Source organism: Epinephelus fuscoguttatus, linkage group LG3 (genome assembly GCF_011397635.1).
Source record: "Epinephelus fuscoguttatus linkage group LG3, E.fuscoguttatus.final_Chr_v1".
Lineage (NCBI taxonomy): Eukaryota > Metazoa > Chordata > Actinopteri > Perciformes > Serranidae > Epinephelus > Epinephelus fuscoguttatus.
Window position 1 is genome coordinate 966371 of NC_064754.1, and position 23630 is coordinate 990000.

Genomic DNA, 23630 nt, shown 5'->3' on the forward strand with positions numbered 1-23630 from the left:
GCAGCAGCAGGAGGCATCTGGCAGGACCACGGCAGCAGCACAACCACACACGTCACGCTGTCCAGGCACCGCTGTGATATGAGTTAATCTGAGAGACAGTGGAGCACAAAGGCCCGGAGAAGAAGCTGAGTTAGTGACATCCAGAATGGCCGAGTTAGCAAGATGCAGGAATAGAGAGAGAGAGAGAGAGAGAGAGAGAGAGAAGGAGAGAAGGTGCCCGGTGTATTATAGGGGGGTCCTCCGGCAGACTAGGCCTAAGTCAGCCTAACTAGGGGCTGGTACAGGACAAGCCTGAGCCAGCCCTAACTATAAGCTTTATCAAAGAGGAAAGTCTTAAGTCTAGTCTTAAATGTGGAGACGGTGTCTGCCTCCCGGACCGTAACAGGAAGATGATTCCACAGGAGAGGAGCCTGATAGCTGAAGGCTCTGGCTCCTGATCTACTTTTGGAGACTTTAGGGACCACGAGTAACCCTGCGTTCTCAGAGCGCAGTGTTCTGGTGGGATAATATGGCACTATGAGCTCTCTAAGATATGACGGAGCTTGACCATTTAGAGCTTTATAAGTTAACAGTAGGATTTTAAATTCAATTCTGGATTTTACATGGAGCCAGTGCAGAGAAGCTAAAACAGGAGAAATATGATCTTGTTTCTTAGTTCCTGTTAGTACACGTGCTGCTGCATTCTGAATTAGCTGGAGAGTTTTTAAGGACTTACTAGAGCTACCTGATAACAGAGAGTTACAGTAATCCAGCCTTGAGGTAACAAAAGCGTGGACCAATTTTTCTGCATCTTTTCGGGTCAGGATAGGCCTAATTTTCACAATATTACGCAGATGAAAAAATGCAGTCCGTGAGGTTTGTTTTAAATGAGAATTAAAAGACAAATCTTGATCAAATGTTACTCCGAGGTTTCTTACGGTAGTGCTAGAGGCCAGAGCAATGCCATCTAGAGAAACTATGTCATCAGATAAAGAGTCTCTGAGTTGTTTGGGGCCAAGAACAATAACTTCAGTTTTGTCTGAATTTAACATCAGGAAATTGGTGCTCATCCAAGTTTTTATGTCTTTAAGGCAGTTATGGAGTTTAGTTAATTGATTGCTTTCTTCTGGCTTCATTGATAAATACAACTGAGTATCATCCGCATAACAATGGAAATTTATAGAGTGATTTCTAATGATGTTACCTAAAGGAAGCATATATAGAGTAAATAGGATTGGTCCGAGCACAGAACTCATGGAACTCCAAAACAAACTTTAGTACGTAAGGATGGTTCATTGCGAACGCCAACAAATTGAAAACGATCAGATAAATAAGATTTAAACCAGCTTAGTGCTGAACCTTTTAAGCCAATTAAGTGATCCAGTCTCTGCAGCAGAATTTGATGGTCAATTGTGTCAAACGCCGCACTAAGATCTAATAAAACAAGTACAGAGACGAGTCCTTTGTCTGAAGCAATCAGAAGGTCAATTGTAATTTTAACTAGTGCTGTCTCAGTGCTATGATGCACTCTAAATCCTGACTGAAATTCCTCAAATAAATTATTATCCTGGAGAAAATCACACAGCTGCTCTGCGACTACTTTCTCAAGGATCTTTGACATAAAGGGAAGATTAGATATTGGTCTATAGTTGGCTAACACCTCTGGATCCAGGGTGGGCTTTTTTAGTAGAGGTTTAATTACAGCTACCTTAAAAGACTGTGGTACATAGCCTGTTAATAAGGATATATTGATCATATCTAATATATGAGTGTTAACAAAAGGAAAGACCTCCTTAAGTAGCCTAGTTGGGATGGGGTCTAAGAGACACGTTGATGATTTGGATGAAGAAATCACTGCAGTCAATTCTTGAAGGGAAATTGGGGAGAAGCAATCTAAATATATATTAGATTTTACAGCTGTGTTTGAGGTTAGATAGGTACTATCTGAGGACAGGAGGTCATGAATTTTGCCTCTAATAGTTAGAATTTTGTCATTAAAAAAGCTCATAAAATCATTACTGCTAAGGGCTAAAGGAATACAAGGCTCAATAGAGCTCTGACTCTCAGTCAGCCTGGCTACAGTGCTGAAAAGAAACCTGGGGTTGTTCTTATTGTCTTCTATTAGAGCTGAGTAATAGTTTGCTCTGGCATTGCGGAGGCCCCTCTTATAAGTTTTGAGACTGTCTGTCCAGATTAAACGAGATTCTTCCAGTTTGGTTAATCGCCAATTCCTTTCAAATTTTCGCGATATTTGTTTTAACTTACGGGTTTGACAGTTATACCAAGGAGCGAACTTTCTTTGCTTTTTTAACTTCTTTTTAAGAGGAGCTACAGAGTCGGCGTTGTTAAGAGCGAGCCTACGGTGCTATCAACAAAATGATCAATTCGGGAGAGGTTAAAGTCGGCACAGGAAACCTCTGTTACTGAAGGTATTGGTATTGAATTTAACGACGAAGTAATCTTTTCCTTAAGTTTTGCGACAGCACTATCTGATAAACATCTAGTATAGTAACTGTTGCTGAGTGGCGTGTAATCGAGTAAAAAGAAATCAAAAGTAATCAGATAATGATCCGATAGCGAGGGATTCTGTGCAAAGACTTTTAGGTTATCAATTTCAATTCCATACGTCAGAACTAGATCGAGGGTATGGTTAAAACAGTGAGTGGGTTCATGTACACCCTGACTGAAGCCAATGGAGTCTAATAATGAGATAAACGCGTAGCCAGGAGTCATTATCAACGTCAACATGAATGTTAAAATCGCCTACAATAATAACTTTATCTGATTTAAGAACTAAACTGGATAAAAACTCTGAGAATTCAGATACAAATTCAGAATACGGGCCAGGAGCACGGTACACTATAACAAATAAAAGTGGCTGCGAGGTTTTCCAGGTCGGATGTAAAAGACTAAGAACGAGGCTTTCAAATGAATTATAATCTAGTTTAGGTTTAGGGCTGATTAACAGGCTAGAGTTAAAAATGGCTGCAACTCCCCCTCCTCGGCCGCTGCCTCGAGGAATGTGGGTATTATTATGACTGGGAGGAGTGGACTCATTTAGACTGACATATTCATCTGGACACAGCCAGGTTTCAGTGAGACTGAGTAAATCAGTATGATTATCTGATGTTAATTCGTTTACTAACACTGCTTTAGACGATAGAGACCTGATATTTAACAGTCCGCATTTAATTCTCCTGTTTTGTCTTTCTGTCACAGAAGAGGTTTTAATTTTTATGAGTCCGATCACCACAACTTTATCACAAATGTGACGATTTAAACGGTGATTTAAACGGTGAAATCTCTTTTCATTGCAGAGCTGCGTGCAGCGAATCCATGAACTCAGCCTCTGATATCACGAGGCTGCTGCTGCAGGACCGCAGCTCTGTGCCTGGGACAGGGCTAACTGTTAGCATCACACAACTAACGTTACCCAGCGGTTATTAGTTCAGACCAAAGATTGGCGGCAAGATGAAACCGTTTGAGAACATTGCAGAGAGGTGTGAACTGGCCGGTCTGAGCTGGACTCAAGCCGGCTGATGGTGTCACCTGACACTCAGCTGGTCAAATGGCCGGCGGCTGGTTTTAAAGCACATCACCTGTTTCAGAACAAAAGAGTTGTTGACTAGAGATGATACGCCGTCTCATGGCGGTCACTTCCTGTCAGCGTTACAGATCAGAAGCACAGAGAGTTGTTGACTAGAGATGATACGCCGTCTCATGGTGGTCACTTCCTGTCGACGTTACAGATCAGAAGCACAGAGAGTTGTTGACTAGAGATGATACGCCGTCTCATGGTGGTCACTTCCTGTCAGCGTTACAGATCAGAAGCACAGAGAGTTGTTGACTAGAGATGATACGCCGTCTCATGGTGGTCACTTCCTGTCGACGTTACAGATCAGAAGCACAGAGAGTTGTTGACTAGAGATGATACGCCGTCTCATGGCGGTCACTTCCTGTCAGCGTTACAGATCAGAAGCACAGAGAGTTGTTGACTAGAGATGATACGCCGTCTCATGGTGGTCACTTCCTGTCAGCGTTACAGATCAGAAGCACAGAGAGTTGTTGACTAGAGATGATACGCCGTCTCATGGTGGTCACTTCCTGTCAGCGTTACAGATCAGAAGCACAGAGAGGTGTTGACTAGAGATGATACGCCGTCTCATGGTGGTCACTTCCTGTCAGCGTTACAGATCAGAAGCACAGAGAGTTGTTGACTAGAGATGATACGCCGTCTCATGGCGGTCACTTCCTGTCAGCGTTACAGATCAGAAGCACAGAGAGTTGTTGACTAGAGATGATACGCCGTCTCATGGTGGTCACTTCCTGTCAGCGTTACAGATCAGAAGCACAGAGAGTTGTTGACTAGAGATGATACGCCGTCTCATGGTGGTCACTTCCTGTCAGCGTTACAGATCAGAAGCACAGAGAGTTGTTGACTAGAGATGATACGCCGTCTCATGGCGGTCACTTCCTGTCAGCGTTACAGATCAGAAGCACAGAGAGTTGTTGACTAGAGATGATACGCCGTCTCATGGTGGTCACTTCCTGTCAGCGTTACAGATCAGAAGCGCAGAGAGGTGTTGACTAGAGATGATACGCCGTCTCATGGCGGTCACTTCCTGTCGACGTTACAGATCAGAAGCACAGAGAGTCGTTGACTAGAGATGATACGCCGTCTCATGGTGGTCACTTCCTGTCAGCGTTACAGATCAGAAGCACAGAGAGGTGTTGACTAGAGATGATACGCCGTCTCATGGCGGTCACTTCCTGTCAACGTTACAGATCAGAAGCACAGAGAGTCGTTGACTAGAGATGATACGCCGTCTCATGGCGGTCACTTCCTGTCAACGTTACAGATCAGAAGCACAGAGAGTCGTTGACTAGAGATGATACGCCGTCTCATGGTGGTCACTTCCTGTCAGCGTTACAGATCAGAAGCACAGAGAGTCGCTGACTAGAGATGATACGCCGTCTCATGGCGGTCACTTCCTGTCAACGTTACAGATCAGAAGCACAGAGAGTCGTTGACTAGAGATGATACGCCGTCTCATGGTGGTCACTTCCTGTCAACGTTACAGATCAGAAGCACAGAGAGTCGTTGACTAGAGATGATACGCCGTCTCATGGCGGTCACTTCCTGTCAGCGTTACAGATCAGAAGCACAGAGAGTCGTTGACTAGAGATGATACGCCGTCTCATGGTGGTCACTTCCTGTCAGCGTTACAGATCAGAAGCACAGAGAGTTGTTGACTAGAGATGATACGCCGTCTCATGGTGGTCAGCATGACCTGGGGCGGTTTACAGCCGAGTGTGAAGTGGTTGAGTTGAGAGTCAGCACCTCCAAGTCTGAGGTTATGGTTCTCTGCCAGAAACTGGTGGATTGAGTTGGGAGTGAGTTACTGCCTCAAGCTAGGGAGTTCAAGTATCTCGGGGTGTTAATGGGATGGATCGGCGGTTTGGAGTGGCGTCTGCAGTGATGTGAGCGCTGTGTCTGACTGTCACAGCTCAGAGGGAGCTGAGCCAGAAGGCAAAGCTTTCCATTTCCCGGTCCATCTGCGTCCCAACCCTCACCTATGGTCATGAGCTCTGGGTAGTGACTGAAAGAATGAGGTCACAGATACAAGCGTCTGAAATGAGTTTCCTCTGTAGGGTGTCTGGGCTCAGCCTTAGAGATAGGGGGAGGAGTCAGACATCTGGAGGGAGCTCGGAGTAGAGCCGCTGCTCCTTCATGTGAAAAGGGGTCAGTTGAGGTGTCTCTGTTTGATCAGGATCCTCCTGTGCGCCTCCTGTTGGACAGCAGCTAACAGTAACACCATGTTGCATAACGTGAGCAAATCATCGACATTCAAAAATTCTTAAAAACTTTATCGCCAACTGAACACTGAGATTCGTCCGCCATGTTTCTGCATATATGACATCAAGTTGTGGACTCGTGGAAAATTTTTGCAGACGTTCTTACTTGCGGGAACGTTGACGTGAATTTTGGGTTGGAAACTAATTTTTGTGATTATTCTAATGAGACACGAATGCATGGATAGACTGAAAAAACAAACAGACTGTAACTCACAGATAACTGACTGAATCCATGGCAACATTATACTTCCTGTTTATATCCCCCAAAGCATTTTGGGAACTGTAGTTCCAAAGCACAGAGCATGATTATCTCTTAAAGTGAGATAAAGAAGAAGAACATGAGTGACACGGTCCATTAAGAAGTGTTTCCTCTTGTAGCGGTCCCACAGTGTCCGTCTTTCCTTCGTCACATTAATAATCCTGTATCTGTCTTCGTGTCCGTCTCCCAGGGCTCTAAACGGACTTTGAGATCCAACGAGTACCTTCTTCCTCCGGACGGCCTGATGGAGACAGACCTGGAGCTCACCTTCTCACTGCAGGTCACACATTTAATCATCCCTTCGACACACACTCATAATACTGTGACAGAAAATCTTCTGTTGGTGGATGCTCCTGCTCCCCAGAGGATGAATCCATGTCCCTCTGTTTCTCAGTATCCTCATTTCCTGAAGCGAGATGTGAATCGTCTGCATGTGATGCTGCAGAGGAGGAAGAGGTACAAGAACCGAACCATCCTGGGCTACAAAACGCTCGCAGTGGGAGTCATCAACATGGCGGAGGTACGACAGGGAGCAGTGTGTCGACACTGTGGTCCTGAAACTCAGTTCATCATTCATGTTCCCCGCAGGATGAACCGAAGCAACTCTGATGGTCCTCTGACTGATCTGGCGCCATCATCAGGTCGAGGCTGAGGAGTCAGGAGCAAGGAGCTGAGAGAGGCAGGAAGGGAGGACAGGGGAGAGGAGGGAGGAGTAGAAGGAGAGAGGAGAGATGTTAAGGAGTCAGGAGCAAGGAGCTGAATAAAGAAGGGAGGAGAAAGGGGAGGAGCTGAGGAGTCAGGAACAGTTTCATTGAACACATTAAAACACGTGAACGCACCAGTTCAGGGAAACTCACCTTGTTTTGCTCGGGGGCCACTTCTGCAGAACAGCAGGAGGTCAGGGGCCAATCAGGAGCCCTGTACATGTACGCAGGGCCGTATCCAGGATGTGAGGACACTTGGGGCTGAGCCTGGATGTCTGTCAGGGGCCCGTAGGATCATCCACTGGCTCTGATTTGATGTTTTTTTTTATGCACTCTGCACAACTTTAACAGAGACACACTGTGGTGATTTTAAACTTCAGGATGAATCAAACATGAAATGACTGATTTCTTTCTTCAGACAGTGACAGTATCGCCTCTCTGCTGGTGCGTGGGCGGATGTCTGTGTGTGTGTGTGTGTGTGTCTCGTCCCAGGTGATGCAGCATCCGACAGACGGAGCCCACATCCTCGGTCTCCATAGCAACCTGAAGGATGCTTCTGTACGTGCGGCGGAGCTGAGCGTCCATTCTCTCACCAGCCAGCCAATCGAGCAGGAGGACACAAGCGGTCACCATGGCAACAAGACCAAGGCCTCGGGTGAGGAGAACAGTGGAGCTGACCTTCAGTCTGTCTGACAGCATCAGGTGCTCGTTAAAGACCGGTCCCCGATTGGTCGGGAGCAGAGTACATATGAGCTTCTCGATGTTTTTTAACAAACGGCCTCGCTGCACCCCTCAAAGCAAATCATCATCATCATCATCATCATCATCATCACAGCTCAGTCAGAACAGGAGCTTCAGTCCTGATCAGAGTCCGTTCATAATGACCGTCTGTCCACCAGATCCAGTGTTAGTGTTTGTTGATTCAAGCTGAGGCTGCAGGAACATTTCTCACACGTGATAATCTAATGTGCAGAGGAGAGTCGGTGTGAACGCTCTTCATCATCACCAGAGAGAAACTAACAGTGTTGGAAGAAGCATTCAGATCCTTCACTACAGTAAAAGTACTAATACCACACTGTGACAAGACGGCAGTGACGTGGGGGAGAAGGAGAGGTACTGAACTTGTACTGAAGGAATTTTATTTAACCTTTATTTAACCAGGAAGTACCACTGAGATTGAAAAGTAGAGATCCAGCTGAGGCAGCAGCCAATCAGAACACATTTAAAATGCAATAAATACAACACGTAATACAAAAAGCCACAATAAAACAACAACAGTTCAAACATAGTGGCCTCTAAAGAAAAGCAAGCCCATGTCTCTGTTCTTTATGATGCCCTTAAATTCATCAGTGGATTGAAGTGTTTCTGATTTTAGATCTTTTTGTAGATTGTTTCATGCTCACAGTGCAGAGTAGGAAAAAGTTCTAGTGAAACCCAGGGTACGTTAAAAAGCAGCCATGCAGAGGAGCGTAGCAGGAAACTACCCGAGCTGACTCACAGCAGGGTTCAAAGGTCGGCTGGAAATTTGACCAGTATTGCTTTATGGATAAAAATATACCAGTGCTGCTGTCTGTGAGTGGTCAGTGATGTCCAACACACCAAATCATACAGGATGCAGTGATGACTGAGTCATTTTGCAGTTTTAATAAAACGTAGAGATGCATGGTGCACTGGATCAAGGCTACGTAAAATGGAGGAGGTTGCGTTCATGTACAATACGTCACAGTAATCAGTAACAGACAGAAAAGTTGCTTGCACGTTTTTTCTCAGCACTGAAAGTAAAACGAGACTGATTTCTAAAATAAAAGCCAATCTTCACTTTAAGCGTCGTGCCTACAGCAGCAGTATGTACATGAAATGGAAGCTTGTCATCTATCCGTATACTGTGGTACTTGTACGCGGACACTCCTTCCATGGATTTACCATCAGATGTGAAGATACTAAGATCATCCAGCAACTGAGTGAGCTTTTGAGAAGACCATAAAACTCTGAGCATTTATAATGTTGAACTCAGCAGAGCAGTTTGTAATGACTGAAATACAGTCTGAAGCTCCTGCATCATGGAGGGCACGTGCGTGTAAATGACAGTGTCGTCCGCATATAAATGTATTTTACTATTTTACTACTATTTTAATACTTGTGTGAACGTACTTAGTCGGCACACCTCCCACCACTGGAGACTAAACACTGCAGTTTTTCATCCTCCAGTTAAAATAAACTTCAGATTACTTCAGTGAGAGTTGTTGTGTATCTACAGTTTGTGTGTTTGTGGGACAGATCGCTCTCCTGACATGGAAAACTACTGGGAGGACGATGACGACAGCTTCTCCTCCGAACAGGAAGGAAGTGATGACGCGGTTCCTCCTCAGGTGAGCCTACCTGTCAGCTGACACAGCACAGAAACAATGGCTGCGATCCATTCTGTAAGCCAACAGGCACAATGGCAGGGCCTGGAGCAAAGAAATGGAATGCAGCCATCAGTGTTTTTGCTACTGAAAACTTCCATAATAATAATAATACATTTTATTTATAAAGTGCTTTTCATGGTTCTCACAGACACTTTACATTAGTTAAAAACAATCAGAGAATAGAATACAGTAAAAACAGAAAAGTCTGTTAGCTTACTTTCAATATGTGGATTCACTAAAAACTGATCCTTTAAATCATCTTAAAATGAGCTAAACGCTAACGTTAAATCATCTCAATTTAAGCTAACTGCTAACATTAAATCTGCTTAATTTGAGTTTAACGCCAACATTAGCATTCACCTGAAAGCTTGGCTCAGGTTTAATCAGTCTCTGCACTTGGCTAATATATGTTAGCATACAAAGTGTCGCAGGAAACATTAGCATTGTAACATGCAGGCCTATGTACAGTTAGTATGGTAATATGCTAATGTTTAGCATATCATGAAACTGCAATAAAGTGAAGAAATGGAAATATGACTCGCTGCTAGACTTTGTGCTTTATGCTAATGCTAACGTTATCATGTTAGCATACTAACATTAAAGTCCACAAGAAAACACAATGACATTATGAATGTTACAATTGATATTTAAATGTTGATAGGTTATATGCATGTTAGCATGGTTCTATGCTAACATTTGATGAGTAACGTTTAGATATGTAGCCTAATCTTTTAGCATGCAACAGTTAGCATTCAGTAGCCAACATGTATTATTACATTTGTTTATGTGATAACATCGACATACTAACAACATACATCATTAGCATGCTACATTAGCATTCAGCTGAAACGATAACATAGAAGTGTTTAATTTGACCTGTTGGTGGCGCTGGATCAAAAGTCAAAGGATCATCAGTGTTGTGATTCATCCTCTGAGGATCATGAGTTCATGAACCAGAGAGAACGACAATATTTCATAGCAGTTATCAAGAAGTGACACTTTATCACTTCAAACTGAACATCTTTAACGACGACGTGACATTTCCTCTGTTTGTTTCTCAGGACATGTTTGATGATGATGATGATGTTCAAGGAAAGACGAAGAAGTCTCGCAGGAAAATGATCCGAACAGCCTCCCTGACTCAGGTGAGGACCAATCGGAGTCCGCCACAGAACATCGCCTGTATCTTATGTCACGTTTTGTAGTTGCAGCATTTTAAAGTAGCGTGTCAGTGAAATATTGTTAATGTGTTATTAAACCCCTCTCTTCAGAATGTTTTTACTTATTGAGAATCGCTTTTAAAAAAGAGTTTCAGTACACACTGTTCACGTGTTGCAGACCTCAAATGTTCTCTGTAACTGCAGGTGCAGGTGAAATGTTCTCAACTCTCCTCTCAGTTAGAAAGATAAATATATAATAGGATAAGGCACTTTGATCAGATGAAGAAACTGTGTCTCACTTTGCTTCTTTTCTCTGTCGCTCAGCAGCCGAACTTTAAACAGAAGTTTGTGGCTCTGCTGAAAAGATTCAAAGTCTCTGATGAGGTTCGTACTCGACGCTGCGTCATCGTCTTTGTTCACGAGAAATCCATCTCATCACTCCACCGGTAGATTCATCTCTGTCACTCTGTGTAAACGCTGCAGGTTCTGGACTCAGATCCGGTGGGTCAGAGTCAGGAGGCCGAGGAGGACCTAGACCTGCTCTACGACAGCCTGGAGGTTTACAACCCGAGTGACAGCGGCCCGGAGCTGGACGACAACGACAGCATCATCAGCACGCCCAAACCCAAACTCAGGTCAGACTGTGGACACGCGCCTCAGCTGTCCTATGCATTTACATTTCATATAATAAACTAATAACAGTCTAATTAGCTAATGAGAGCTAATAATCCATTTCAGTAAGTTAAAAAATAGTCACCCGCAGACGCCATAATGGTGGACGTGATCAACACACTGTCTTTGGTTTACCTGTACCCACTGCTTGATGATCCAGGTGCTTCGGTTGGTTTAAGAGTTGAGTGATTTGCAGGATTTATGGAGAGCTGCAGGATGACGCTATAAACGACTGTCGCATTAGAACGAAATCAGAAATACCCAAACCAACATTCCCCAAATCAACAGGCCTTCACATACATATATATTTATACACACACAACAACCCTGTCACCCTCTCAGGGTGGTATCTGTATCTGTGCCATCCTCAAGCTCGGGTCCTCTACCACAGGCCTGGGAGTTTGAGGGTGTTCCTGCTGTTCCTAGGACTGGCTGCACTCTTCTGGACTGAGGCTTCAGATTTTGTTCCAGGAATCTGCCGGAGCCAGTCTGTCAGTTTGGGGGTCACTGCCCCGAGTGCTCCTACTACTACGGGGGTCAGCTTTGACCTTGAGTTTGACAGCCCTGCTTTACACTCTTTCAGTTCTGCACACAATCTGACCAATATTTGATGAAAGTAGCCTCAAAACTGAACGAACACATGAAGAAAAAAGATATCTGTTAGCTCCCGATTTGATCTGATGATTTAACATCCTGCAGTAATTGCTTCAGTCAGTGTTTGATATGACTTTTCCCTAATCGTCCACTGGAGACATTTTTCAACCGAGGATAAACGTGCGACTTCCTCTGCTTTTCAAAATAAGAAAACAAGGTCGTAACAGTAGAAACAAAATACACGTGGAAACATGATTCATTGGATTATATTCACAGGAAGTATAAAACTGTGTTGGGAACCCCCCCCCCCTCCACTGGGGGTGGATGAGGGGCCCACTTTTGAAATTGTTGTCCCCCTGCCTGTATTCACTGACGGCTGTCTTGCAGTTGATGCTTATCTGATCAGCTGAAATTGCATGTTGTCCCCGTGCAGACGGTTGTGTTTGTGGTATCTGACCAACAGGCCTTTCTTCGAGGGAATCTCTCAGTCCAGCTCTCAGACTGAGATCGGGAGTCTCAACAGTCAGAGGGGCCAACAGAAACAACAGACTGCAGCCGTGAGTCCAGCTGATACACAGTGTACTCCACTGAACACCAACACCATGGTGATATTTACACAACACATATTTGTGATCATTAATGAGTTCACACAGCGAGCTTTTTCCTGTTGAAAAGACATTAAAAAAACTGACTAGAAAGACGCTCAGAGAAGGTACAAAAGTCAAAGTTTTTTTTCACCAACTGCTTGAAGACATTGATTGAACCTTCACATTAAGACTGTATTTCACTGGATTTGCAGTATTGAGTTTCAGCTGAGAAATTAGATGTGATTTCTTAGTTAGGCTCCAAAATGATGACAGACTTTTTATGCACACTGTAGAGGATCAAAAATCTCTTTTGAACCTTTTCTAAACATCTTTTCACCTTCACTGATTTCTAAACATCTTTTAAACCTCAAAATACTCGCTGTTATATATAAAATTGTTAAAGTGGTTCTGGCTTTATACACGATCAGCCCACACATTCACACCACTGACAGGTGAAGTGAATAACACTGATCATGTTCTGTTGGGAAAACTTGGTTCTGGCATTCATGTGGATGCTACTTGACGTGCTCCACCATTGATGACCAAGTAAACCCCCTCATGGCAACAGCACTTGTATGATGGCAGTGCCCCCCCAGCAGGACAATGCACCATGCCACAAAGAGCTCAAGGCATTAACTTGGCCCCTTAAATACCCCAGATCCCAACCTGATCAAACATCTGAGGGACGTGCTGGTACCCCAGAGGTACCCCCGATCCAAGGTGGGTGCTCCTTGGACCTGACTTGGCTCTGACCTGTCAAGGCATGGACGCAGGACTTCTGGAGGATGTCCTTTGGTGTCTGGCACCAGGGCGTTACTTTCAGATCTTTTGAGTCCCGTGGGTTGTGAGGTGAGGTACCAGCACGTCCCACAGATGTTTGATCAGACTGGGATCTGGGGAGTTTGGAGGCCAGGTCGACACCTTGAGCTCTTTGTCATGTTCCTTGGACCATTCCTGAGCAGTTTTTGTGATGTGGCAATGCGCATCGTCCTGTTGGGGGGGGGGGCAGCTACCAGGGGAGTACCTGGTCTGCACTGGTGTTTAAGTGGGTGGAGTTATTTTGTGTTACTTTTCCATGAATGATGTCAAATGACTCTGAAACTGAAAATGTCCTGAAAGCTTCTTGTTGGCAGCACACAGACTATACAGATCCATATTTATGACATTTTATATTAAACATTAAATACGTTTTAATTACAACTTCCTGTAGACGTCATTTCACCCAACAGAGCGTTATGAGTTTGGAGAAACATCTTCACAATAATTAGTGTCATCTCTCTTTTAACCAACAACTAAATGATCAAAACAATTAAACTAAGTTGTAATTCTGACACGCTGATGCTGTGACCGCATTGAAAAGAAGGTGAACAGAGGTCTCAGACGATCAGACCGAACATCACCCTGAAGTATCCGCTGACACCCCGGTTGGTGCTCAGCAGGCAGACGTTCGTTGTTATCTTTGTGTATTTTAGTGATGTGACCTGTTGGGAGGATGTGATGTAATAACAACCTTCAGTCCGTCTGTCTCATGCTGTAGGTGAAGTGAAGTCTGTGGAGTCAGACAGCCGCTGTACTGTCCTCTGCTGCCCCCTGCAGGTCACTCTGTGTCACTGCTCTGTTCTTACCAACAGGCTGCAGAGCGTCTGTCTCCAGAGTGTCCGCGATTCCCCGACGAGTCCAGAGGAGACGAGGCCGGCGCCGGGGTGAGTGTGGATCCCTGTACTCCCTCACCAACATCACGTGTTCCCCGGCTCCTTACCTTAACCTGAACCCAAGTCTAACGTGAACCTTAAAGCCAAGTCTTTAATTTACCTTCAGACGGGTCTTTGAAGACGTGATACCGGCCAGAATGTCCCCACTTTACACAAATGTCCTCACTCTGTTTCGGTCCTCACAATGCAGCAATTACAAGTACACACATTCACACACTTCTTCATCTTCTCTCCACAGGAAGTTGAGGATGATGTTGTCATGGGAACAGATGCAGGCCCGGCTGCCAAACTCTGTAAAACTGAGTCCCAAACACAGGTGTCACCAAGGTACACACACACACACACACACACACACACACACACACACACAAGCTTGCTACCCATCTTTACACTTCCTTTAGGTTTTTACACAGAACCAAACGACGGCTGCGTCATGTGGCTCCAGAGTGTGATGTCAGACAGCATGATGACTTCACAGAGTGAAAAGAGGCGTGACATGTAACACAACAGCATCAGCCTCTAGTGTGACATATAACATACGTGTCAGCAGCTCTTTATTAACAATAACAATGACATCACATGTCAATAACAATCATTTAGCGTCCCTGTTATATGGCGGCTGATCTCGTCCTCTGCTCGGAGGGTAAGGAGCTCCTGTTAGCTGCTAACTGCTAACAGCTGCTGTTCTTCTTTGAGTTAGCTGCTAACTGCTAACAGCTGCTGTTCTTCTTTGAGTTAGCTGCTAACTGCTAACAGATACTTTTTAAATCTCCCGCTGTGGGTTGCACATATGACATGCAGTCATACTCCCAGCGTTCGGTCAGGGCCAATCAGCTCAAAGAACCAGAGAGAGGAAGAAGATGATTGTCAGGAGGAAGATCTGGTCAAACATTTATCCGTGTGCTCTCCCGGCAGTAAGACAGGAGGTCAGGTGTCTCGCCATCCTTGGAGCGCCTCCATGAAGGACAGACAGAACTCAAGAGGGACTGACAGAACCAGCAGCGTCGACAGTGAGACGTCGTCTGACTACAGGATACCTCCTCCACAGGTGAGACACACAGACAAGTCATCTGGCAAAGTTGTGCTGACTCTCTGGCTTTTGCTCGCAATGCAGGCTGCACGCCCACATTTTCGTATTCCCCGCCACCCATGCCGCCAGAGTATAGAAGTGGATCAGGAGACCTGCCCCTGCTCTCTCAAACTCAGACCAAACTGTGTGACTCATGTGACTGCATTGCTGCCTACTTCTCTCCTAAAATATTATTAGAAACTTATTTTAGTGTCCTGTTCAGCTGTAATAGCAAGAGTTTCTGAGCAGGAAGTGGGCGCCATACTGCTTCCTGCACAGTGAAAATGGAGGCTGAATAGACTGAGATCAAACTGAGCAGCGCTGATCAAACATAAAACCAAGATTGTGTTGCTGTGTTAAGTATTTCCTCCCCCCAGATGTGTCCAGAGACATGTTTCATCTGTTTAAATGTAAGAGATTGAGATTGTTTGTTACCTCGTCACCCACCAGCGGGAGCGTTTACTGGTCCTGTGTGGTGCAATGCATTCTGGTAGTTGTAGGTTTTCTGCCTCTTTGTTAAAAGCAGATGTCACAGTACTTCTTCTCTGGTCATGTTGCACCAGTTTCCAAAGTATTTGTGTCTTTACAGCAGTGAAATATTTCTTTATATGATGTCAGAGTGCAGCTTCCTGTGACATCAGCATATCAGGACTATCAACACGCCAAACATGTTTCTGTTAGTAGTCATCACTTAAACTGTCTGCACCAGCGCCAGTGATACTGAATGTGTCATCTAACATTGTTACTCAGCTGTTTTATATTTTCTTTTGACTTGAACGGACGTGCACGAGCGAGAAAACAGACCTTGTTACAGTCTGTAAATCGTTTCCTTCCCTTTCCTTGCCCCACACTGATGCAAAAATACATTTGTCAGTAATTATCTTAGTTGCACATTACTGCAGTGATGAAATAAATCCATGTCGTAATCATTTTACATTTAAAGACAAGTACTTAAGTCAAAATCCTGAGTCACCAGTTGAAGGCAGTTCATGTACATTTTACAGCGATGTTTTAAAGTTGAGGTGCAGAACTTTCTGATCTGGTATCTGACACATATGGAATATTATTTCAGTAATTTTTTTTTTTTAGAAAAATGAGTCCTTAGATTAGTTGACTAACGTAAAAAATAATTGTTACATTAATCAATAAAAAATAATCCTTAAGTGCAGCCCTACTGACCTGTACTGACTTGTACTGACCTGTACTGACGTGTACTGATGTGTACTGACCTGTACTGACGTGTACTGACCCGTACTGACTTGTACTGACCTGTACTGACGTGTACTGACCTGTACTGACGTGTACTGACGTGTACTGACCTGTACTGACGTGTACTGACATGTACTGACGTGTACTGACGTGTACTCACACTGAGGTTCCAATGTTTGTTTTCAGGTTGCCAGGAAGTCGGTCCTGGATCAGCTGAACCACATCCTGTTCTCTGATGATCAGATTCCTGATTCCATCATCCTGATCAACACCACAGACTGGCAGGGACAGGTCTGTCCGTCTGTCCGTCTGTCCATCAGTCTTAAAGAGACAGCAGTTTGTTTCTGTCCCTCTCTCCGATGTAAAATTTGCTGATTGACCAACCAGAGTTTGTTGATCACTTCTGCTCTCCTGGTTGGTCGCCGGTTGCACCAACAGGGCTTCAACCTGGTGTGAAGATAAGTCGGTCGTAACTTGGCGTCTGACCTCAGAGTTACGCTGGTTGCACCATCTCGGCTTAAACCTTCTTCTCGCTCAGTCCAGGTGTAAATCCTCCGCCTCGTCACTAGCAGGTGTGAAATCAGAATCTCATCTGCGTCTATAAATCAGCAGCCTGATACACAAGAAACGCTGAACAGCACCCTGCGTTACCTTTCCTACAGTCTCCTTTTTATCTCGCTAACATACAAACATAAACACGTCTTGTCTTCACCTCAGCTTGTTGAACCAGCGTCCAAACAACGTACAAAAGTGCACCGCTAATGTCCGTTAAAGGGTAGGACAGTGAGCTATGTAGCCGGTCAGCAGCAGCACGTGAAGCAGCTGAATATAAACTTACTTCGATCCGTTCAGACGCTGGTGTGGTCGTCACTCTTTAATACCACTAGTAACGACACGCTGTCACTCCCCGAGTCTTAAACTGCAGGTTTGTTCACTTTTCTCATGTGAAGCTCCACCCACCAGCTGCTGTCACTCAAACCCAGACCCGCCTCTCGTGTACAGCTCTGTATACCTGAACATCTCTTTCTTTTATAAAGATTATTTTTCAGCTTTTTTTTTTAGACAGGACAGACTTTAGTGTGACGGGGAGGACACACAGCAAAGGGCTGCAGGTTGGAATCGAACCCACACGCCCTGCAGCAAGGACAACACCTTTGTTCGACCCATCCTTGTGAAAACTTTTATCTTAAAAATACCTCAAAGATATTTCTTCAAATTTGGCACAAACGTCCACCTAGACTCAACAATGACCTGATTGGATTTTAGTGGTCAAAGGTCACCGGGACCCTGTCTGTCTCATTCTGGTTAAAGTGGTATCTCAAGAAGGCCTTGAGGAAATTTACTCAAATTTGGCACAAACGTCCACTTGGATTGAGGAATAAACTAATTAGAATTTTGTGGTTGAAGGTCAAAGGTCAGTGTGACCTCACAAAGCCTGTTTTTGTCCAAAATTGAAGAATTCATTCACTAATTCTGACCAAACTTGACACAAATGTCTAACAGCATAAGATCATGAATGTCAAAAGGTCAAAGGTCAGCTTGACTGTGACATCATCATGTTTTAACGTCATATCTCAGGAACAGAAGGGGAGACATTTAGTCAGATACTGAATTGGTGACTCTAATCTTGAAACTGTGCTGATTGTATAGATCTTCTGTGTGTGAAGCATCCATGTTTTCACTGACATGGATGGAGACTGTCAGAGACACTGGACTGGTGGGCGGAGTCATACAACCACAGGGTGGACTGGTGGGCGGAGTCATACAACCACAGGGTGGACTGGTGGGCGGAGTCATACAACCACAGGGTGGTACTTCAAGTCTTTTGCTCTGATGCTTCATAATAATGTTGCTGCAAATGATAAATGATTAGTAACACGATAACAAGGCAGCAGGAGAATTTAACAATGTATCCAAGCAACACATGACCTGCTAGGCAACAGCCTTAGTTGCTGGGCATTCACAGCAACACGTATCGGTAAGACCGGGTATAGTGAAGCGGGATTTCTGTCACTCTGCAGTTACACCTCCAAAACACTAGTTGATGGCGGCGGTTTCTGTGAAGTGCTGTAAAGTTTAGTTGATTCAAAACATTAAACACACATTAAACATGGCTTAATAGAGACAGTGTCAAACACAAATCAGCTTCACTATAACTCGCAGCATTCACAGACAATCAATCAATCAGTCAATCAATCAATCAATTTTATTTATAAAGCCCAATATCACAAATCACAATTTGCCTCACAGGGCTTTACAGCATACGACATCCCTCTGTCCTTATGACCCTCACAGCTGATCAGGAAAAACTCCCCAAAAAACCCTTTAACGGGGAAAAAACGGTAGAAACCTCAGGAAGAGCAACTGAGGAGGGATCCCTCTTCCAGGACGGACAGACGTGCAATAGATGTCGTACAGAACAGATCAGCATGATAAATTAACAGTAATCCACATGACACAATGAGACAGAGAGAGAGAGAGAGAGAGAGACAGAGAGAGAGAGAGAGAGAGAGAGAGAGAGAGAGAGAGAGATGCAGGTAATGACAGTATCTTACAACAACATTAATGAAAGTAATAATATTATAGTTATAGTTCTGGCTACTGTGGTACAATATGTTGAAAGTATGTATTAATACCTGGCAGTATACATGTGTGACAATAATCATATGTGTATAATAACAGTAGAAGTATGACTAATGACTAATGATGGCAGCAGCAGCAGCAGGAGGCATCTGGCAGGACCACGGCAGCAGCACAACCACACACGTCACGCTGTCCAGGCACCGCTGTGATATGAGTTAATCTGAGAGACAGTGGAGCACAAAGGCTCCGGAGAAGAAGCCCAGTTAGTGACATCCAGAATGGCCGAGTTAGCAAGATGCAGTAATAGGACACGAGAGAGAGAGAGAGAGAAGGTGCCCCGGTGTATTATGGGGGGTCCTCCGGCAGACTAAGTCAGCCTAACTAGGGGCTGGTACAGTATGAACGTGAACAAACTGAAGACGATCAGATAAATAAGATTTAAACCAGCTCAGTGCAGAACCTTTTAGGCCAATGGTTTCAGCTCACAGAGACAGACAGGAGGTCTGCGTCACTGTGACGCTGTGGAGTTACATCTCTGGGGAGGTGCACGTCAGGCTGCGGCGTGGGGTACGGCGTTGAGTCAACGCAGAAGTATAAATTCCGCGTTAAGACTAGGCTTAAGTTTAGTTGGTGCAAGTGACGTCGTGTTCGTTCTAAAGACCGGTCTCAACAAAGAGTGACTTAGCAGTTTGGACCAGACTAAGTTCAGACCAGTTGGTGCAGCCGGCTCCTCGGTCCAGAAAAGACAAACAATAAGACAGAAGACAGGAAACAGTTGGTTCAGTCTGTCGATCACATGTCAGTCAGTACGTTAATATTATAACAATAAAACGTTGACAACATACATGACGTATATCTCTCTCTTCCTCCTCAGTATCTGTCGGAGCTTCTCTTCGATCAGCCAATCGTCTGCACCGTCTCAGCAGCTGATGTTCAGGCCGCCTTCAACGCCATCATCAGCCGGATCCAGAGATTGTGAGGCTCACCTGATCGTTCACCTGATATGAGAAACACCTGCAGCCTGTTGCATCAGCAGAGTTTCACTATCACAAACAGGTCGCACCAGTCAGTCACAACGTAGAGTTCAAATGAACACCTCCGTCAAACAGGTGGAGCTTTTCCTTCTGCTTCCTGTTGATGCTGATAGCGACACTGAGCGCGCTCTGTTCCAGTTTTCTATTGAAGTTCCTTTCCAGAGATAAGGACGAGAGATTATTAAAAAGACGTATGAGAAATAATTAGTACCGTCTGTCATTTTGAATATTCAGAACATTAATCTTCATGATGCATTCACTGGAAATAGGAATTTCCACTTGCAGTGATGGGTGCCTGTAACAGAAACGTCTACCTCTTCAGGTGTTGTTTTTATCACCTCGAGATGGAGGGACACTGATGTAGTTATTAATGACTGTTCACCTTCGCACAAACCATCAGACACAACGAGCTGAACGAGAACGATGAACCTGTCCTCCAGGTTCGCCTCCTGAATGCGCTGACGAAACACCACTTTTGTTTATTCCGTTATAATCGGTTGAATCATAGAGACGGTGCATCTGATCAAACGTCTGATCAGCTGCTGCGACAGGCTGCTAACTCGATCCTGCTCTCATCAGTTAATGTTGAATATCACATCAGTCATTTATTACTGTATGTTGTGTTTTCCAGCTGTAACTGTAACTCCCAGACGCCGCCCACCGTAAAGGTGGCGGTGGTTGGAGATCAGAGCTACCTGAGCACCGTCCTCTGCTGCTTTGTAGAGCAGCTGGCCAGCAAAACGCCTGATTGGCTGAGCTACGTCCGTTTCCTCATCCTCCCCGTCGGTACGCAGAAACTCCCACACGTCATCTGGTGACATGTAAACCAGCTGGTCATGAACCTTCCCATGATGCTCTATGTGTTTATTATCACCCCACCAGGAGCCCACCCACTGGCCAAGTACCTGGCCACCCTGGACAGTAAATTCAACAGCCTGTTCATGGACGCCGGCTGGAGGGAGCTGTTTGGCCGCGTGGAGTCTCCTCCTCTTGGTATGACTGACCTCTGACCTCGGATGAGTTCATCAGATTAACCTGAATGTGCTCGTAGGAGTTATGAGTGACGCACCAACACATGCCGCAGTATATCTGCTCTCTGATTCCCATCGCGTCTCCTGTGGTTCTCGTGGTCTCCAGAGGATCGAGTCATGGTTTCATCTTCTTCCAGTGCTGCTTCACATGGTTCCCTAAGGGTGGGAATCTCTGGGAACTTCACAGTTTGAGTCCAAATTGATTTTTGTTTTTATGCCTCTACACCTGCAGCCACCAGAATCCTGTACAGGTCCATCTGGGATAAGCTGCGCCCGCCCATATCCATACAGCTCAGTAACAGAGTAGTGTTTGGAGTCAGTGACGTCACTTCAGGGTTAACTCTATACAGAGGAGTTTCATCATCATCATCATCATCACCACACTAAATAAATAAGATACTCTATACTAATGTCACACACAGCTCAGTGACACCTGCACGTCATTCAAGTCTCGGCTGAAGCTGAATTTTTGGAGAGTGTTTTCAGTGTTTCTACATTTCCCGTTACAAGATCACAGAGTATCGTTTACATCCCACTGACATTTGACTGTCTCACAGTCGCAGACACTTTCTGTCTCTCATATCTCATCTCATATCATATGAAGTACTTCATGCATGGTTCTGATGATGTCACTCATCATTAACAGCCCCGCCTCTTTCACATGAACGTGCTGGTGGCTGATAGGAAAACCCAGAGTTGACTGAACTAGTTCATAACCAGCTCTGTAGCAGCAGTTATCCAGACGCTGGATGTGACGGGTGAGTCAGAGCAGAGGAGGAGGAGATATCCTGGGGAAGATGAACTGCTTTCACAGTACTGAGGCCTCTGGTCTCTGGTCTCTGGTTACCCTCCCTCTAGTCTCGCTCACCAGACCTTTCTCAAGAAAAGAAAGGTCTGGCTGCGCCGACTCTCACTTTAAGATTGGAGAAAAAAACGCCCCAGCTGCTTGTATTTCTTTCAACCAATCACAATCGTTCTGGGCGGTGCCACAGCAACGCTGCGCTTGCAAAAATATTGCCGGGGGGAAACAGGTTTTGGTGTAACACGCCCACAAAAATATCACCTACAGGACGTGAACCATGGCAGAAAAATGGCTACATCCCCGCAAGATCAAACACTGCAAAAGTTAGTAAAGGACATGTTGAAAACTGCAACCGGAGGTGGTAGGGCGGGACTTCAGCGGGTGGCTCGTTCCGCCCAATGAGAGGCTGATCTATGCAGCGAACTTCCGCCCACTCAGACTATCCTCCCTCAGGTGTAGATGCTGACTGTGTTTGACAGGTAACACTCACTGGTAAACTCTCTCTCAGGTGACGATGTGCTCTCTGTTCCACAGATCCTGTGGGTGTAGCAGGTCGAGTGTCTCAGTATCTGAGCGGAGCTGCTGTTTCTCACCTGTGTCCGATCTCAGAGGCCATGCTGACCTGCAAACACAAGAGGTACGATTCTTACCTGTCAGGATCAGACCTCAAACCTTGCGTGTGTCTCAAACCACGTACGTCTGTTCGTACACTTAAGTGCAGTACACTACGCACTTCCTGTGTGGTGCACTTATTTCAACAGGGTGGTGTTGTCTCAAATCGCACACTGTTGTTTTGCTCTTACTGAACCGCTCCTTCTTCTTCCTCTTTGTCTTCTTTTTAAACTGTGAAATGCAAACAGGTGGTGGAGCATTATCACTGACATTTGACCGCTGTCTCCGCCCACACATAAAACAAACTTATGCCACAACATCACAGCTGATTCAAATGTGCCGCCGTAGCGAGGAGCAAATTAGCCCCCTGAGTTCCATAACAATGTTGTGTGTAGTCGTCTGGCTACACTCGCTTTGTTCCCCGAGTCCCCTCTTTTCCTGTTCGGTCTGTGTTCAGTCCTGAGGTTGAGACGTACAGCTCCAGGTGTCCACAGACGGCGACAGTACGTCTGTCCTCCATTTCTGAACGTCATGTTAAGAAGCTCTGTGACCTGCTGAGAGCTGAACTTTGCAAAATCTGTATTTACTTTGTGTTTGTGAGGAGGAGTTTTCCCATTCACCTCAACACAGAGTTTACTACAGCAGCAGCAGCAGCATCTAGTGGACACGAGAGGAATCACAGTGTAACACGCAGAAAATCTTTGACTCCACAGTTGATTTATTCAGTTCTGTCGTTTTGTTTTTAACTGTTTGATTCTGTTTTTCTTCTGCAGCCCCGACGACGACTCCTGTCAGAAGTTTGTCCCTTTCATCGGGGTGAGAAACTCTGTGTCAAGTGCTCCTAATAAACAAGTACTGCGGAGTGTTACGTCACGGACTTGATGCTTCGCTGCTGCAGTGTCGGATCGACTGTGTCAAAGTCATTAACACATTATCTTACAGATGCATACGCAGCACAACAGAGGCGTCACCTGTAGATTTATTTTAGTCTGTCAGCAGGAAGTAGTCTGGTCTCAAACGTCAGACTCAGAAAAGGATTTATGACCAAGTGTGTTTTCACTTACAAGGAATTTGCTTTGGATTTTTGTTGCATACATTTAACATACAATAAACATAATAAGAGGGATGAAAATAAATCAAAGCACTGCAACACTCAAAATATGACAAAGATAAATATAAATGTGTAGAACAGAGCTGTGACAGAATGTAGAGACCTCGCCTGGTTTGTGCAGGAGTGGTGCAAATATGTGCAGTGTGCAAAGATAAGAGTCCAAGAGTGTAACGAATATATCGACGTGAGAGGAGACCGCGCTGACGAGTCCAGCTGCAGTCGGGAGGAAACTGTTTTTGTGGCGTAAG

At 45.0% G+C, this 23630-nt stretch overlaps 1 protein-coding gene and 1 long non-coding RNA gene across 3 annotated transcripts in view; both read left to right on the plus strand.

The window, feature by feature from the left end:
- The window catches only part of si:ch211-126j24.1 (phosphofurin acidic cluster sorting protein 1), a 29489-nt gene that overhangs the window by 4579 nt on the left and 1280 nt on the right, over positions 1 to 23630 (plus strand). The window contains exons 3-19 of the mRNA XM_049572197.1: positions 6285 to 6374; positions 6489 to 6614; positions 7291 to 7453; positions 9076 to 9167; positions 10268 to 10351; positions 10691 to 10750; positions 10850 to 11001; positions 12096 to 12189; positions 13851 to 13922; positions 14170 to 14258; positions 14847 to 14979; positions 16396 to 16500; positions 19667 to 19767; positions 20458 to 20612; positions 20709 to 20819; positions 22194 to 22296; positions 23045 to 23087. Coding sequence (XP_049428154.1) covers positions 6285 to 6374; positions 6489 to 6614; positions 7291 to 7453; positions 9076 to 9167; positions 10268 to 10351; positions 10691 to 10750; positions 10850 to 11001; positions 12096 to 12189; positions 13851 to 13922; positions 14170 to 14258; positions 14847 to 14979; positions 16396 to 16500; positions 19667 to 19767; positions 20458 to 20612; positions 20709 to 20819; positions 22194 to 22296; positions 23045 to 23087 — 1773 coding nt within the window. The remainder of the gene's footprint in view (positions 1 to 6284; positions 6375 to 6488; positions 6615 to 7290; positions 7454 to 9075; positions 9168 to 10267; positions 10352 to 10690; positions 10751 to 10849; positions 11002 to 12095; positions 12190 to 13850; positions 13923 to 14169; positions 14259 to 14846; positions 14980 to 16395; positions 16501 to 19666; positions 19768 to 20457; positions 20613 to 20708; positions 20820 to 22193; positions 22297 to 23044; positions 23088 to 23630) is intronic.
- On the plus strand, positions 3606 to 5254 carry LOC125886189 (uncharacterized). 2 transcript variants are annotated; one of them, XR_007449010.1, is made up of 3 exons: positions 3606 to 4115; positions 4190 to 4559; positions 4782 to 5254. It is a non-coding gene; the product is annotated as an uncharacterized LOC125886189 (long non-coding RNA). The 2 variants fall into 2 exon arrangements; XR_007449011.1 differs by having other exon boundaries at positions 4264 to 4559.